Below are 18951 nucleotides of genomic sequence, written 5' to 3' on the forward strand. Positions count from 1 at the left end.
GCCAACTTCCTAACTGAACGTCCATCAGCAGTAAGGGCTACTTACAGGAGTGAGCCCTGCATCACTGGAGGGATACAAGGGCCAGCTGAACTGCAGCTCTGTGGGGGTACTATGGAGCTGAGGCAGGCAGGGAAGGCTGGACTGAACCATCTCTAAGGCTCATTCCAACTCTACTTGGATTTCTGAGGGCCCAAGCATGGAGGCCAGATCACCAGGAGTGATGAGAAGGGAGGGGGCTGGCTCCCATCTGGTCTTAGAGACTAACAGGTGATGGTCTCTAACCCAAAGGAAGAGAGTGAGGCTCTGACTCCAGGCAAGGGAGGGTGTGAGAATGGGGCTGCTCTGTGACTGAAGCCCTGCTCTGAGTCCCCGCCCACCACCTCCATCTTCTGTGGATTCTTCTGGATCACTCAAGGCAGCCCATGGCCACGGCCACGCTGGCTCAGCCCCTAACTCCATGTGGCCACAGGCAAGTGACCTGCCGTCTTCGAGGGGCCCCAACGTCCCATTAAATGAAGGGCCTGGACTAGACCACCTCCCCTCTACCCCTAGGAGCCCATCGCAAGTTCCCAAACTGACTGGCCAGAGTCTCCTGGGCAGGCCAGCCGCTGCTTCCACAGCTCAACCACAGGCCCATCGGGCCGCAAAGGCTGGAGCACGCCCGCAGCCGCCGTCCTCACCGGTGCAGGAAATGGAGTCTACTCCAGGCCCATGGTACTCCACGATGGCGCCCGTGCCACCTTTCACTGTAAGGATACCCGCCACCTTCAGGATCACATCTTTAGGTGAGGTCCAGCCGGAGAGGGAGCCCGTCAGCTTCACGCCAATCACCTGAATAGGCGGGGCCAGAAAGCAGGCGCAGGCCACGTGTCAGGCGCCACGTTCCAACCAGTGTCTGCTGCTGGGGTTCCCACTCAGGCTTACTTATCCCTGCCTCCTTCCCAGAGAGCTGAACCTATGCTCTCAGCTCCTGTGGGTCCCACATCTCCTACTCGCCCCACCAACCACCCCCTGCTGTCACCCCGATACGAGCCCCTCCCCACTTCTCACCTTGGGGCACTTCAGCTCCCAGGGAATCCCAGCCATGACGTCCACAGCATCAGCACCCCCGACTCCAATGCAGATGCCCCCCAGGCCACCCCCATTGGGGGTGTGGGAATCAGTGCCAATCAGAAGAACCCCAGGGTATGCATAGTTTTCCAGAATGATCTGAAAAAGAATCCAAGGTCTTAAAAGCCCTTAGCAGAGAAAGGAGCTTAGGGCTCCAATGGGGTCTGCAAGACTGCCCGCTGCCGACACCGGGCCACTCAGCTAATCCTAGGCACGCCGCCTGCACGGGGCCTTTCCAGTGTGGCCGAGATGAGCCAGAGGCCTGGGAGGCTGGAAGCCTGGGCTCAGTAACAGCTCTGACAGCTCCTGACTGTGTGACCTGGACTAGTAAGTGCCTCCCTGGACCTCAGTTTTCTCATCTGTTAGCACAGGATTAAGAATGGCTGCACCAACCCGACCCCAGGATAGTGGTGAGAACCAGATGGCCTGGGATACAAGAGTGTGTCCTGTGACAGGCCTGGGGACAATGCTGACTGCTGAAAAGGTGCCTCCGATAACACTGCCTCACGTGGTGGATGTGTGGGGTGTGCTTATCTGGCTTCTCCAGAGACCGGACAATCTTCCACAGCCTGGCTCCAGCACAGGGAAGGAAGGAGCTGGCAGTGAGCATTTCCCCACAAGATACCTGATGCAGCCACAGGGGCAGCAATCCCAGAGCAGTCCCGCCCACCACCGGAGGTGCTGGACACGCTGAGGCTGCAGGGTTGCTCAAGGAGAGCTGCAGCCAAACGGAACCATGTTTGGGTCTGAGTTCTGGCCCTACCACCCAGCTGTGAGCCCCAGGCAATGCACTTCTCTCCAAGCCTCTGCTTCCCATCTATAAAGAGCAGTGGACAATAGTGCTCTCCTCACTGGATCACCGCGAGGACGTGATGGAAGCATGTCCCTCAAGCTGTAATAATACCTGGGGGAGGCAATCTTCTCCTTATTTTGCAGCCAAGAGCCTTCACCTGAGGTTCTGTGGTTCACCATCATATGGATTTATGCCCCAACACACATGTATATGGATGTCAGGGATGCTAAACGAGATCAGAGCGGTGAAAGGCTCTTATGAATTGTCAAGACCAACTGAGAGATGGGCAGGTTCCCTGGAATATTACAGAAATCCCAGGGCCTCTGCCTCGAGTGAGGCATTTGCTCAGGAGACTGAGTAAGGTCCGAGGGGTCTCGCCTCTTGGGAATGCGGGAAGTTAGAAGACCTGGTTCCTTCCCCAGAAATGAGCCAGCTGGCTGGAAGAGGCCAACATGGAGAGAATCCCTAACAAAATCACTGTTGCAGAGAACACTGTTTACCTGTTTCACTTCTCCAGCCCTCCTATCCTTGGCCAATACAAAGATTTAAAACTAGTTAATTTCCAAAACTCCTCAAGGTTGTAAAAGCCTACTCCATGAAGACCAGACACACAGAATTCATTATGATCACACAATGTAGAGTGTGAGTATGGTCTATGTCCAGAAAGAAGTGGTCGGCACAGACCCGAGGACTGCAGAAAGCATCACAAAGAAGCTGGTTGTGACAGCGACCTCAGCGGTCAGCTGCATTCGGTTAGGCAGGTGGGGGTGTGGTGGGGAAGAAGTATATTTTTAGGCTGGACTAACACTGAGAACATAAAACTTGAAATTCAGCATCTATCTGCAGGAGCCACGCGCACTGAGGACCTATTCTGTACTGACCTGGCCTCGGGCCCAGAGCTGAGAGGAGTAAACAAGCCACAGGCCCGGTCCCCACAGGGCACACGGCGCACTCCGTGGTCATATGCAAGGGTCCCACCGAGGGTCACAGAGAGCCCCGTGCTGGGCACCGGAGGGCCAGGGCTGCACAGAGGGAACCTGGAGGCAGCACGGTGGAGAAGGAATCAGCCAGGGCATGCGAGGCAGAGGGGAAGGGACTAAGGTTTGTTGTGGACATGGCAGATTGAAGCTGCCTAATGTGGAGGGGGAGGGGGGAAGAAGAGGAAAGTTGCACAGAGATCAGACGGTCCCTAGGAACTTTCTTTTTAAAAACCCTGGCCCAAAAGCTCCCAAAAAGGCCTGGGCATCTGTACTCAGGTGGAACAGGGGATGCTTGGATTGGGGTCCCCTTGATGACAAAAAACCAAGATTGGGTCCACCTGACTCCCTCACCCTGCCGCTGAGAGAGGCCTTCTGGCCCCTGAAGACCAATGTAACCTGCCATTTGCAGGGAGCCCCTTCCTGGCAAGGGAGAGGGTTTGAAAGGGCAGAGCAGTGATCTGTAGGCTCTGGTTTCAGAGTGGGGCAGTGTGGGAGCCCAGGCAGGGTCGGGTTACAGCCTGACTCAGCGCATCTGCAAGTGAGGCCTAGGCTGGAGGTGGGGAGAAGGGTCACCTTGGGAAGGCACACAGAGGCAGGTTTCACACCAAGGATGGAAGGCAGGTGAAAACACACCAGCGCACACCCCACACGCCATCCAGCAGTCCTGAGCAGACACCTCTGATGAAAGCTAATCCACCATCTCCCCAGGAACACACACACACACACACTTGATAGAACTGCCTATCAAGAGAATAGTCGCCCCTGGGGACACCTGGAAGAGCTCCTGGCTGATGTGGCCACGTGGCCTGTGGTACCTCCCCGCTGCAGAACTCCAGCAAGCGGCCAAAGACTCTGAGAGGCACCCCCTATACTGAGAGGGGATGAGCGCCCAGTGTGATAGGAGACCACAGAGCGGGCAGAGCACGGGCCCCAGGGTCAGGCTGCCCGGATGTTCGCAGGAGCCTGACTCCACAATCAGCCAGCCGGAACGTCCCTGGGCAAGGAGATTACATCTCCATTCCTTAGCTTCCTCATCTGTAAGGTGCGGGCAATAAAACCACCAGACTCACCGGGTCACGGCGAGCACTGCGTAGAAGTTACTATCTGCAGAGTACCTGTCTCATCAAGTATTAGCAATCCACCCAACAAGGTATGATGCTTGTAGAGAAAGGCAAAACAAAAAACACTGCAATACGTACGAATGTTCAGAAGAAGGTATAGCACAAAACAGGCCAACCTTAAAATGCTGGTCAGAAGGGACTATTTTAAATTCTCACATGGAGAGTGAGAATGTGTAACTTGACACAATGAAATCTAAGGGTTGATGAAAACGTCATTCAGTTGCCCGCGGAGGCCCCTGCTCACAGACCCGGAGGGCAGCCCTCTCCTCCGCCCACCCCAAGGCAGCCAGGCTCTGCTTACCTGGTGGATGATCCCAGAGCCAGGCCTCCAGAAGCCGACGCCATACTTGGCGCCTGCGGTGGCCAGGAAATTATACACTTCCTGGTTTATGTCCTGTTGAGAGAAGTCAATAACCAGGGCATTAGAAACGGTTTGCTCATGCCTCCCTCCCTCCACCTCCTCTCTCCTATGACTGAAATGCTGGCACTGGAAAGACAGGCCCTCTCCTGCAGGCCTTCTACAAATAATTCCCAAAGGGCTTGGATGCCAGCCCACAAGTCTCAGCTGGCAAGCCCAGGAGAAAGACCAGGGAACAGAGACGGAGCCCAGTTCTGTGACACATGGCCAGGGAGTAGGTCCAGAACAAATCCCTTCCCCGCCCAGGGTCTCAGCTTCCTTATTTGTAGAAGGGTCCTTCTGGCACTCAAGTCCTTGGTCAAGGCCAGCAGTGAAGGGGCAGCAAAACCCCACAGAATTAACTGGGACATGGTGTGGGGAGGGGAACTGTCAAAGGGAAGCAGTGGGATGGAGTGGACCACCCGGTTCCACCACGCCTCATGTTGGGTGCTGTTCTCCTTTGGAGCCTCGGATGCCTTGTATGTAATCCTGGCTAACGTTTACTGAATGCCCACTATGGAAATGGTACCACGTCAAAACAAACCCCATTTTACAGATGCAAAAACAGAAACTCAGAGGTCTTGCTCAAGACCCTAGGGTTAAACAGACAAGTCAGAGTTTGAATCCAGGCCTGTGCAGCCAGAACCCATCGCTACACTGCAATAAGAACAAAGCTACTGCCCTCACAGAGACTATATCTCAGAACACCTAGACTGTCTAACATGTGGTAGGTAGGTGCTCAACACTTGGTAATATGTTTCATGAGCCCCAAATGAAAGACTGTCAGATGGACCATGTTCTCAACTGGAGGTTTCAGCCAAACAGACAGCAGGATGGTAACCAATATGCCTGTAATTCAAAGGCAACTTCCCCAGGGGGAAGGGAAGGCTACCCCAGAATATGGACATGAGGCCAAAGTTTAACTGGACGACCAAGCATATCCCTGGACAGGTGAGAACTCAAGGACAAAAGGGATGGTACCACAGGCAGAGGAGGGACTCACTGTGGGCTCCACTAGGCCCTCCAAGAAACACCCTCAAAGCATGCAGTCTCCTTCATTTAAACTTCAGACCACTGGACTTTCCCAGTGGTCCAGTGTGGCTAGGACTCCACGCTCCCAATGCAGAGGGCCTGGCTTCAACCCCTGGTCCAGGAATTAGATCCCACATACTGCATATAAGATCTGGCACAGCCAAATACATAAAGATTAGAAGTAATAATATAAAATAAACCTCAGACCAACCACACATCCTTCTGAGGGCACGTGTGGTTCCCCCAAATGAATGAGTGGCAGACAGAGAGCCTGGGTGCCCACAGCAGTCTCTCTCTGATTAGTAATTAACCCGCTGATTTCCTCATTTACAGATCAGTCACCAACATCACTGGCACTGAGGGCCGGAGGCAGGTGTCTGCGGCCACACTCGTTCCTGTGTCTGTGCGGGCGGCAAGGGGAAGGCGGGGCAGACAGCAAGGTGGGCACAGAGCGTGCCGCTGTCTGCACCTGACTCAGCCCAGATACCTCTCTGGTGGTCTGTGTGACCCTGGACACATCACTCTGCCTCTCTGAGCTCCAACCAGAGGGAGCCTTTACAAATACATGGAAATCTGACCACTCTCCTGCCCAGAGTCCTCAAGGCCCTGCCTGCTCCTGCCCTGCCCACCTCAGGGCTCCAGGCCTACAGGCCCCCTTCCAGCTCCACAAAGGCATCAGGTTTCTTCCAGCCTCAAGCCCTTTAGGAACTGTGCTCTGTCTAGAATGTGCTTCCTCATCTGTTCTGGTCTCAGCTTACATGTTACATCCTCCCTGACTCCACACGCATCTTCCAGAGTCCCACACTCTTCCTTCAGCATACATGTACAGACTGGCAGTTACCAGTCTGCATGACTGCTTAGCTGCTGTTTCTCTACTGGCCTCTAAGATCCACGTTCATACTGAATCTCAGCACAGTGCATGGCGTAAAATCAATGTTCAATAAACATGGGTGAAATAAAGCAGGAATTGGGTTCTGAGACCCCACGACTCTGTGACTCTCATCTCCAGAAGGTAGATTTTAATCCATAAAGTCAGGGGCGGGCCAACTTCCAAGGGGGGTGGCCCTGCTGTGGGCGGTCATGCATCTCTCAGGCTGAAGAGGACCCCGTCATGGCACCAGGTACCACGGCTGCTGCTAACATGGAAACCACGGGTCGGCCAGCACCGCCAGGACACAGTGAGCGGGTGGGCAGAAGGGGCCTGAGTGGGAAAGCTGCCCTGCACCTTTCCCAAGGGTCTGAGAGGCTTGCTGAGCTGTGCCGACCCTGGGAGCCGAAGCACTTTCAATTGCGTGCCCTGCTCTCTGCGCGGCCGGGCTGCAGCCCTGCCAGCATTCAGCTCCTGCCAACGGCCCCCAAGAGCGGGGCCCACTTCCATGACTGGATGGAGAGGGTGGAGGCCCAGAGAGACCGCATGTTGCCAAGAACGGGTACACACAAAGGTACCACAGCAGAGCCTGGAGGAAGGTGCATGAATTCGGCTTCCTAAGGAAGAGAGAGGGTGATCCAAGGTGTTCGGTGTGGCAGCCAGCCCCTTCCACCTTGTTAAGCCAAAATCACAGAAGAAAGCCCACAAGGGGTTATCAGTAAGTGGGAGCTGGGAGAAGGGTCTGGCCCTAGCCTCACCCCCTGTGCAGTTGTGGGACTGCACACAACTTGGACGCCTCAAGTGTACCAAAAGTGACACTGCTCACCCACCTCCCTGCCGAGGTCCCCAGGGGCCTGGCAAGAACGAGTGATGCCTCTCCAGAGCAACTGGAGACATGGATCAGAGCCTGCCGCCTGCACCATTTACCTCATGCTGTTTTATTACAGAAGAAGGACCTGAAGAGAGTACCTTTAGTACGGCTAAGACTACGGATGATTCTGTTTTCTTTAGGTTTTCTCAGTGTTTTCTAACATCTTCACAAAGAGCAAGCGGTATTTTTAGAGGAAGAAGAGAACAACAACAACAAGACTAAACCAGAGAACTAAACCTTAGAACTGGCGGGCGATGCCCTCGTTCAAAGGCGTTGCCTCTCATCCCGCATCACACCCACTGCCCACCTCCCCACCGCCTTCAGCTCACCTTGGCCCGACGCAGGTCCTTCTCCCCGCCAAGCTGGGCCTCGATCAGGTGGTCACAGTGGATGGTGGACGGCACGGCGACCTTGGGCAGGCCGCTGCTGATGAACTGCAGCATGGCCATCTGGGCCGTGGCATCCTGCATGGCCACGCGGTCAGGCCGCAGTCGCAGGTATGTCTTGCCCCGCTCAATCTCCTGGTTGGCCGGGTCATCCAGGTGTCCATACACGATCTTCTCTGAGAGGGTCAGAGGCCGGTTCAGCCTGGCGGGAGAAGGGAGGGCTGCATGATCCTGTCTGCTCACAGCCAGGCCCTCTCAAGTACAAGGCAACCTTGACGGCGGCCAGGGAGGGGACTCTGTGCCCGAGGTGGAGACGAATCGGTACCCCCAGCACACAGCACAGCGTCTGGCACACACCGGGTCCAAAATCACTTGAGGAATGACAATACCACAAGAGGGGGAGGGGTTTCTTTTCTCCCTGAAGGACATTTACTTTCCCAGCATATTAAATCCCTATTATCTGATGAGCACTTTTTTCATCTATGTCTCACTGTTTAATTGTTACTGTATCCTCGTCATTTAGTAAAACGACCAAGAGGTAACAGAGAGACTCAGCGGAGTGATGGTCAAAGCTCAGGTTCTCAGGCGGAAGTCTCACCCTGGATCCTCTACATCTCTCGGGCCATGGCCACCTCCCCCATGCAGTCAGCCCACCGGGACACAGAGAATCCGCCCGGCGACGCCCTCACCCCATCCTCCCCGCCCTGCACCCACAACCCTCCACCTTGGGTGCTGGAAGCCTCATCACCCTATTATGCTAAAGCCTTCCTCATCAGCCCCGCTTGCTCTCACCCCACTAAGACGGGTGAGGCTGCCAGCTCTCAGAACAGAACCTGACACCAGCCTCACAAGACCCTGTTCCTAGACCCTGTTTCCCTGTGGGGCCCAGCCCTCCGCTCCCATCAGGGTCCCTGGGGAGGTGCAGCTGCCTCTCGTCACAGCCTCCCCCCCGCACACTGAACTCCCTATGTGGGGGCCACCTCTCACCACCCCTCACCCCCACTTGGCATAGCCCATCTGCCTGGACCTCACACTCTGCCTTCCGCCATTCGCAAAGCTTAAGCCAAACCCGAGGCCTCCTCAAAAGGGCAGAGTTCCACTCATACCCAACGAACCACACACACACACACACAAAAACTGGACTCAGAGTCAGGGGCTCTGGGTTTAGACCTGACTCTATTATTAAACCCACTGTGTAACCAGATAAGCCGGGAGCTCACCAGTCCGTCTCTAAGGTCCAGGGCTGGTACTGGAAAGAGACAACAGTGCTCATTCAGCACACATTTTTAAGCAGCTTCACCGAGGTATAACTGGTGTGTAATAGACTGCACATATTTAAAGTGCACAACTGATCAATTCTGACATATGAACATATCCATGAAATCATCACCATGTCGAGACAACGCACACACCCACCACCCCAAAGTCTCCTTGTCTCCCTTTATGATCCCTCCCTCCTGCCCCCTGCCCCGGCAACCACTGATCTGCTTTCTGTCATAGGTTTATCCTAGCGCTTTTAGACCAGCACTGCCCTAAGCACTATACACATCTATACTTGGATGTACAGAAGTCACTTTATTCTCACAACACAGAGGAGCAAGCTGAAGCCCAGTGAGGTGAAGAACCTCGACCCTGGTCACGAGGCAGCGAGTGGACGAGCTGGAAGATAAGGAGCCACTGTGGCCTTATACTGCCTTCTCAATAACACCTGGAAACTCAGGGTCCAGCCCGGCCTGTAGCCAGTGTTACATTACTAGCATCACTGCTATTGCTGTTACCAATACGACTCTGCGGGGAAGCAAAGACAGGCCCTTCTGCTGGCCTGGGTTCCAGCCCCTCACCCCCAAGTTGACTTCACCCCTTGAGAGCAAGAGTTCCCTAGGCTGCTGGCTTTGTGGGCAACTGCAGAGCAACTGGCAATTCTGAAAGCCTCTCAGCTCTGCTTCATGAGAACTTGAATAAAAATAGCCCTGGCCTGGAGTACAGCCTGCCCCCTTTAGTGGAGCATCTCCCTGGCTGGTGAGCAGGCAGTGACTCACTGCGCCGAGCAGAGCCCCTCTTCCTGCGTCCCAGGGGCGATGAAAAATAGCACATGGGCTTTCAAACCAAAGACCTTGACAGCAAATGCCTGGAGCTGTATAAAAAAGCTAAGGACGAGTTCATCATCACATTTCTGTGGGGATTAAGTGGGACGGCAAAATGGATTCTCAATGTCCATCTGTGGCCCCGCTTCACTGAATGACAGAGACTCAGTTCCCAGGAACAGAATCAGGCCCCTCTGTCACAGGGTAGAGGAGTCGCCCCCATGCAGGACCCCGGGCCTCTAAAACACACTTACATCTAGCCTAATCCTCTAGCATTTTTCTAGAATGGCCCCACTTCCACCTTCTTTTTTCTATGGAAGGGTCTCTCAACGGTGGCACCACTGACAGTTTGGGCCGGATGATTCTTTATTTCAGGGGCTGTCTTCCGTACTGCAGGGCATCTGACAGTATTCTTGGCCTCTACCCACTAGATAATAGTCAACCACCACCCACCCCGGGTTAGGACAACCTACAAAGTCTCCAGACACTGCTAAATTTCCCTGGGGGACAAAAATCAACCCCTCACCCCCACCCTCAATGAGAACCACTTCTCTACGGCAACAATGAAAACGGAACATCCCTAGCCTGTACTAATCTGGAAAATGCCCAAAGTTATTGATTGGACTTTTCTGGTTGGTGTAGGGTTGGAATAAAAAGGCAAAGGAAAACTTTTAAGGGGAGGGTTAATTTCGCTGATAAAAATTAAAACCAAAAAAATTTAAACCAAAGGGCAGTTTTTTGATTAACTTTTTGAAGCAAAGACAAAATGGTGAAAACTCTTTTGTCAAGTTATGGAAAGCAAGCTTCTGTGTTACTTCTCCCAAGCAGGGGGAGGTGTTTTTGCAGACTAAAGGAAAATCCATTCTTTTTCCATTGAGCTGTGATTTGAGAGCTCTAATAAAATAAGTGTTTTCTGGGTAAAAAGTATTTGCACAAGGTCGCAGAGTGATGAGGACAGTGGTTTCAACCCTGACTGCACATCAGAACCCACTGGGAAAGTAGCCAGCGCTCCTCACAGTCTGATGTCCACTCAGTCACCTGGGGCTCCTGTGAAAACTGCAGATTCTGACTCAGTGGGTCTGGGCGGGGCCTGAGGTTCTCTATGTCTAACAAGCCCCCAGGGCTGCTTGCTGATACTGACGCCGCTGATCCACGAGCCACATTTTGAGTAGTAAAGTTCATACTACCTGAATCAAATGAACACCCTTGATGGACATTAAGAGGTCCTTATTGTAATTAGGTGATGCTATGCTGGGGGCTATTGGAGATAAAGACTAAGACAGTCCCTGACCCTTAAAACTGAGGTGAGGATACCAGTAAGGCGGAAGCAAAGTGGCAACGGGGAGCACATGTGGCGCAGTGGCCAGAGCACTGGACAAGGTCCAGTCCTCACTCACTGTGTGGTTCCGTCCACCCGAGCCCGCACGTCAGCTCGAAGCAGGGATGCTGTGTGTCCTCACACTGGCTCTCGCATGCTGCCGGGGCCATGTCACCCCACAGGCAGGCGTGCAGCTCTGTCTGCAGTGGTTCACGCTCCAGGAGCAGGGCTGCTTGGTATGCAGGACCAGCCCCCATCCCTCATCCTCCTGTGGGATCTTGTCCATCCCCTCTCCTGAGTCAGCATCCAGCCCAGAACCTGGCACTCAGAACAGCAGAGCAAGACGGCTCCCACTTCACCAGAAAAAAGGGATGCTCAAGTTCCCATCTGAGCTTCTTTCTGAGTCTCAAGGTTGAGCTCTCCCCTGGGCTGATGGACCAAAGAGGAAATATAGTAATTCTGAAGTCCCTGGACCTGGCAGATCCCAGAGGAGTGGCCCAGGGCCAGTCGTCTGTCCTGGAAAGGGTAGCTGGGACGTTCAGGCCACAGCACCAAGAGGGCCTGAGATCTTCCCTGGGGCCCACATCTCCAGGCTTTTCCTTGGCAGAGAGGGCGGAAGGCCCACCAGTGATCCGGAACACCCTTCCGCAGCAGGGACCGCTATGCCCTCAATGCCTAGATCCTGCCACCATCGTCCTCCACCCAGCACCGCCTACACTGTCTGAGAGGGGCAGGGAACACCAGCAACACCAGCCCCTCTCGCGGTCTCCACAGTTTGCCCTGCCGCCTTACCGTTTGCGGACAATGTTAATGTTCTTCTCGAGCAGGTCATAGCGGATGTACTCGTTGGGTTCGAAGTGGCTCATGGCCACCTTGGCCCGTTGGCACAGGACCGAGGCCACATGGTACTGCCGCACACCCAGGGCTTTCTGCAAGAAGAAAGACAACAGCGATGTCAGCGGAGTATTCAGGGCGGTGCACCCAAGGGATGGCACAGAATGGTGAGAAAAGCAAGGAGTTAAAGTGTCTGCAGCCTCATCCCTTGAAATGGTGGTGGCCAGCCCTGCTCCCCTGGGACGTGCAGCAGGCTTAACAGCTGGCCAGAATGTGGCACAGTGATGCTACAGGGCCTCTGAGACCTGGTCATAAAAAGGATAACTTCCACCCAGCTCTCTTTGATTGCTCTGGGGCAAGACACCACTGCTGTGAAAACATTTAGGCAGTCCTGAGACAGGCCCGCCTAGAGAGGAACTAGACCACTTGCCAAAGACCAGCATGACCTTGCTAGGCAGGTAAGCACGCCATCTTGCAAGCAGGTGAAGTGCTCCAGCCAAAGAGTAAGCTTCAGATAACCAGTGGCCTGGCCAACAATCTGGACAGCGATTTACTGAGTGAATCAGAGCCAGAACCCGGCCAAGGTGCTCCCAAATTTCTGGCCCACAGGAACTAGGAGCGAGAAATGGTTACTGTTGTTTTCATCCTCCAAGTTTGGGAGCAACAACTTATTAACGCAGCATCAGATGAATGATTGTTAAGTTGTCAGGTCTGTATGAGTTCATTTTAAACTGGATGACAGACTTCACAGGGTGTGCTATGACCAAGGAAGAATAAACAAACCCAAAGAAGCGACAGAGGGAAAGAACAGTAGGGCTGTGGGTCTAGCAGCTCCCACCTTGGGCAAGGAAAGAGGCAAATCTCAGGCCACTGCCCCGGGCTCCCTTCTGTAAGTCACCTGGGTGTTTGAGTCCAAGCCCTGCTGACCTCAGCATCTGAACCAACATGAGTGCATCGTGGCCACTCCCTGTTCAGGTCACCCAGAGAGGACAGCAGATCCAATAGGAAACAGCAACCAGCCCCCCACCCCAGCACAGCAGGAGCAAACTCCCAATGCAGACTTCAGGTCCACTTGCCCTCCAGCTCAAACTCCACCAGGGACTCTACTGCCTGCCCTTCTATTGGGTGAAGAACCTTCCAAGCAAAGGACTTGTTTTTCTGGGAGGCAGTACATCATGTGGGATCTTGGTCCCCTGCCCATGGAGTGAAGCATGTCCCCTGCAGTGGAAGCATGGAGCCCTAACCACTGGACAGCCAGGGAAGTCCCAAAGGACTTTCAACAGGCTGTGCAGAGGAGGAATGTGGGACCCCGCAGTGGCAGGTAATAATGCTGACTGGAAAAAAAGGACAAAACAATATGTTCATGTAGAATATAACTCTGGGATTAAAAAAAGGGGGGTATTAGTGAGATGAGCACTGTGCTAAACATTCCGAGTGCATCACTTCCATCAAATTCTCACGGCCACCCGGTGAAGTGGTGCCGATGACGAGCCTGTTTTCAAAGTGAGGCGACTGAGGCCCTCATGGAGTGACCGAGGCCACAGAGCAGCCAGGAGGACCCAATCCAGCCTGACTGACCCACTTTCTGCCAATGCCCCAGGCCCTCCCCCTAAGCTCTGCCCCTAAAATGGGGATAAACTCTACACTCTTAGTAACAACTGAATCACCTACAGGCTCTGTCCTTAATCATGATATGCTCTGCTTACCAACCATGTGCAAACGTCTGTTCCCAATAGCCAGCACTGCCCAAGAGGACCTTCTGCTCCGATGGACATGTTCTAGATCCTCACTGTCAAACATGGTAGCCACCAACCACACGTGATTGTGAAGTGTGCCCAGGGTGGCTGAGGAGTGGAATTTTTTATTTTATCAACTTTAATTAACTTAAATTGCTATATCAGATGACTCAGGGTTTATATATTAATAAGGATGGAAAGAGTTTTTAGGAAGCCTGTTTATTAAGTAATTTCTTGTAAAAAGATCTATATATTTTAAAATCTGGACCCCTTCCAACACCAGGAATTCATCATCCCACACAACCACCAATCCATTGTTGAAAATTTTCAAAATATTCTCCCAAAATATCAGCCAAACTCTTGTTTCCTTGCACAATCTACTTTTTCAGTTGGGGGTCTGCCCTCTCAGACCACATAAAATAAATCTAACCTGTCTTCCTCAGGACATTGCTTCCCAGGCCTCAGACGCAACAGAATCTCCTGAGATTGTTAAAAATATGTAATCCTGGGAATATTCTAGCAGTTAGGACTTTGGCATTTTCACTGTGTGGGCCCCAGTTCAATTCCTGGTTGGGGGACTGAGATCCCGCAAGCCACACGACATGACCAACAGCAACAACATAAACCTAAAGCTCAACCCACATTAGCAACTCAGCTGAGGGTGGGGTCCTCCTCAGCTATTTAAAGACAGGATCTATCATATTCTCTAAATCTCCTCTTTACTAGGCCAAAGGTAGCCCTGAGTGTTTCAACTCTTCCTATATAATACGGTGTGTTTCTAAATTCTGCAACAGCCCGACCATGCCCTATGCTGAGGGCAAAGAGACAGTAGACCTCACCGTTGACACACACATCATTTCCTACCTCCTAACACCTCAATGGACATCATCCTAACTGACCACTCAAGCTACACTGTACTACTGACTTCATTTTCTGTGCAGAGCTCTACCTTCATCTTTTTTTTCTTCTTTGAAATTAATCTGTGCCAAAAAAGAAAAGAAAAGAAATTAATCTGTGCCTTTATTTGCCAGTACAATTTAACTATAGAAGCTTGCAAACTTTTTTGATCTAAAAAGTACACTTTATATCACCGTCCAACAAATACACAAACATATATAATACATATATGTATATAACAGTGAAACAAAAGTTTTGACAAAACGTCTATCCTAAGTCATTTTAAGTTTTTTCCTTTTTAACCAAGGATGAACTGTCATCAAGTCCCCAGTTCATCTGAGGGTCCACTTTAATGAAGTGAACAGTGTTGCACATTCTGTGCGTCTGGGCAAAAATATGAGGACATCCATCCAGCATTACATTGTCATACAAAGTATTTACATCCACCACTACATTGTCATACAAAGAATTTTCACTGCTCATAAAAACTTTTGTACTGTGCATTCATCTCCCTTCTGCCCCCAAATTCCTAGCAACCATTGACCTTTTAATTGTCTCCATAGTTTTGCCTTTTCCAGAATACCACATAGTTGGAATCTATTTTTCTTCTTTTTCTTGAAAAGGGAGGTTCAAAGCCTTTAACCTCTCATGGCCCACCCATGCATGGACCGGACAGGCTCTAGATGGCAACCCCCTAACCCCAACCAATCACTGTAGCTTTCTAAGCAACACTGAGCCTTGTTCCACAGGTCCTGCCAACAGCCACATGGAGGTACAGGGGGACACGTGTTGAGTGTTTGTTCACAGGAAGATCACAAGTTTTGCGCCCCTTGTCACAATAACCCAGATTCCTGTTTAGTGTGTTATAAACATACCTTAACCTTGACTTAATTTCAGCACCGGTTTCTGTCCACCTCCAGCCCCTTGTGGTCTATAGGAGTCCGGGTCAGTCACCGCAGGTCTGATAGGCTGGCCTTCCCAATAGACGTCAGCCACACACACAGTAGGAACAACTCTCAGGCTGTTCATTCAAGTCTCAGTACAAATGTGACCCATTCCAGGTCAGGCTCCCCAGGGTGGACGTTTGGTCATGCCAAGCTATTTAGTGACACTCCCTAGGTCTTCACCCCTCAATAATAATAACCACCTGACTGAAATGTCACTAAGTCATCACTAATGCTTTGTGGCTAGGGACAGCCTGACTGACCTGTCACCTGTCCTACAGAAATCAACACTCAGCACTCATTGTTTTACTAATCTACTAACTGCAACAAAAAAGTAAAAGGATGTTATTAGCTTGGCTGTAAGACTGTAAGCAATTCACAATGTTCCTCCAGGCCTTAGCTTTTCAAAGGGTGAAACCTCAGCTGAGCTGAGGTGAAACCTGCTTCAGAGCTGAACTGAGAGGTTTGAAGTGTTAGAAGTGTCACGTGTAACTCTGAAGAGGCTGACCTCAAGGGCAAAGACACCATGTAATCATTCATTCACAGACCACGTATATCTCACATGTAAAATAAAATGAACACTAGGCTACGGGTGATCTTAGAATAAAAGTAACAGGGACATTCCTGGTGGTCCAGTGGCTAAGACTCCTAGCTCCCAATGCAGGAGACCCAGGTTTGATCCCTGGTCAGGGAACGAGATCTCCCTTGCCACAAGGATGATCAAAGATCCCACGTGCAGCAGCAAAGACTCAACATAAACAAGTAAATAAAAAAATAAATATAAAAATAAATGGAAAAAAAAAAACACAAAAAACCCAGTCATTACTTATTTAGTACCTGCTCTATGCCACCAGGCATTTTCTGTGTCTAATTTTGTGCAAGATGACTGTTATTCCCATCTTACAGATGTGGAAACTGAAGGTCAAAGAGGTTAAGTCACAAGTCCTACATGTGATAAGCAGTAAATCCAGAATGTAAGCACGGGCCTGTTTAAGAGGAGCCAGTTCCCCTGGATTCTGCCTTCCTCTTGCCCCACAAAGCCTATCCTCTCCCATTTGAAGGCAGCCTGGTGTCATGGTTCAGATAGAAGACCTATAGTCAGACCGCCCAATCCAGCACCACCAACCTGATGTGACCCTGGATAAGTTACTCAGCCTAGCCAAGCTTTAGCTTCCCTGTAGAGAAAATGGGAGATAAGTGTTGGCATTAACATTAAATGAAATAATCTAAGTGCTTGGCACAGAGTGTGTTCATAGAATATGTGCTCATTGTATTCTTTTCCTTCACGGAGGAGACAGACACAAAATTAGATAAGGTTGTGCTCCTTTTCTGGATTCTGGCGGAAGAGGCATGCCTCTTATTTTGCTTACTGCAAACACAGCTTTTGGTTGATCAGTGTTTTTCAGAAGCCTTAGCTCATGTGGGCCTTTGACATTCCTGACCCTCTTCTGTCTGTCTTAGTATTCCAGCTGTCTTAGTATTTCTCCTTAGTTATTTGCCCTCCTTCCAACTCTGGCAAAGACCTTCTGAAAATCTAAGCTGAGGTCTATAGGTACATCTCTTCTGTCTCTCCTTCGGACGACTTGCAATTTGTTAGAATTTGCCTTGGAAAGTCTCCCGTCCTTCTGAAATCCCTTCTACTTATGGGGTCCTGGCAGTGAGACCGCATCTATTTGGTCTCTGAGTAACTCAGAATTTGCTTTCCTCCAGGGCAGTAAACACACTGAACTTCCTCAGCCAGTACAAAGCCTAAAGGGCTCTGCCACTGGGCCTTTGCACATGCTGTTTCTTCTGCTTAGAAAGCTCTGTCCATCCCTTCCCAATCTGCCCTTCATGTAGGTAATTCCCATTCATCCTTCAACTTCCAAACTAACTTCACTTTCTTAGGGAAACTTCTTGAACTCTCAGTCCAAGCAGAGCCTCCTCTCACATATGCCCATTTACTATTTTCTAAGATTCATTTGTGAGATGCTGTCTGTCTCCACTACTCTGTAAGATCCACTAAGGGAGAGACTGTCTCTGTGTCATAATGAAATTCCCCATATGACTGAACACCAGGTCTGATACACAGGAGGTGTTACATAAACATTAGTTAAATAAACCAATGGATTTCTTTTTTTTTTTTTAACTTTACCAACCAGTTCTTCGTTATTGAACAAGGTTGAATATAAAGCAAGTTCGGTTAACCTTGTAACAGCAAACAGTTAACAAGACACATTAATAATTTACCAGTCTCAGATGCTTTTGGTTAGATTGTAAACAGGTTGAACATTTCTGAAAGACAATTAGGCACTACCTATTAAAATGTGAAATGTTTCAAAAAAAAAATAAATAAATAAAATAAAATGTGAAATGTTTCTATCTTATGACTAACTTTTCTTCTTCTTCCAGGAAGCTACCTCATAAAAATACTCACTTAAAAGAGCACAGAGACTGGCAGGGACATTCTCTATATCACTGTTTCTAAAAGAACAACCTAATTGTACAAAAATAGGGCACTGATTGAATAAATTCTGGTCTACCCATGAAGGAAAGCCATTCTACAGCTGTTTAAAAAGAACAAGGTAATAGTGGTGGTCTTCCAACATTGTGAATGTAGTTAATGCCACTGGACACTTGAAAATGTTTAAAAATGTCAAATTTTATATTTTGCCATAATTTTTAAAAGGAAGTAGATCTACCTCTATTGGCAGGAAAAAAAATTCCATGACATTCGGCGAAAATAAGTGGCAAAATAGTACTACGGTATGGGCCCGTTTCTGTATAATAATAGTAATTAACAAATGTAAATATGCTCAGAAAAAAAATAACTGGTAAGATATGCTTAGACTGTTCACAGCAGTTATTTGTAGAGATTAGAATTATGGGCACTTTTATGTTCTAGGCTAAGTATTTCCAAATGCTACATATGTGAGCTCCTTTTGTAATCAGGGGGAAAACATGGATGAGACAAATCAATGCAAAAAAAGCATGTTTACTGTAGTATAGCATACATAGCAAGATCAGTAAGGAGCATTTGGACAACAATCAAAAGTATTCTAGTTTTTAAAAATGTGCAAACTCTTTGTTTCAGCAAATTAACTTACAGGAATTTATCATTACTAAGGAAAACGGGGAAAAAATGTACCTTCACACTACAGGGACCTGGTTACTACCACCTTAACCCAGCATTCAAAGAGCATCACCAATAGCAAGACTACCTCACATTTGTGCCTCCTGATCAGACAGCATCACCTGGGAAGAATTCCTATCAAAAAAATATTTAACTGAATCTAAGAAAGCTTTGGGACCTGACTTCCAGTTTAAGGGAAATGCAGGGAATAAAAGAATAACCAGTTACATCCAGAGTGTGGACAGTCTACAAGAAACTGGCCTGGTCTCCTCCCGAAGTCACCGTCATAGAGGAAAACGGCGGGGGGGGGGGGGGGGGGGGGTGTGGGTGTGTAGGAGTGGGGAGGGACTGTTCTGGGGGGTGTGTGGGGGGTGTGTGTGTGGGGGTGTGTGTGTGTGTGTAGGAGTGGGGAGGGACTGTTCTAGGTTAAGAGAGACTACAGAAGCCATGTCAATGTAGTGCAATTTT

The 18951-nt window shown here is 50.3% G+C and overlaps 1 protein-coding gene and 1 pseudogene across 1 annotated transcript in view; both read right to left on the minus strand.

The window, feature by feature from the left end:
* The window catches only part of ACO2 (aconitase 2), a 46410-nt gene that overhangs the window by 9691 nt on the left and 17768 nt on the right, over nt 1-18951 (minus strand). The window contains exons 2-6 of the mRNA XM_043439841.1: nt 11753-11889; nt 7502-7760; nt 4306-4398; nt 1051-1209; nt 681-831 (exon numbers count right to left, since the gene is read on the minus strand). Coding sequence (XP_043295776.1) covers nt 681-831; nt 1051-1209; nt 4306-4398; nt 7502-7760; nt 11753-11889 — 799 coding nt within the window. The remainder of the gene's footprint in view (nt 1-680; nt 832-1050; nt 1210-4305; nt 4399-7501; nt 7761-11752; nt 11890-18951) is intronic.
* Nucleotides 15212-15328, minus strand: LOC122424132 (annotated as a pseudogene).

Source organism: Cervus canadensis, chromosome 21 (genome assembly GCF_019320065.1).
Source record: "Cervus canadensis isolate Bull #8, Minnesota chromosome 21, ASM1932006v1, whole genome shotgun sequence".
In the NCBI taxonomy this organism is placed as follows: domain Eukaryota; kingdom Metazoa; phylum Chordata; class Mammalia; order Artiodactyla; family Cervidae; genus Cervus; species Cervus canadensis.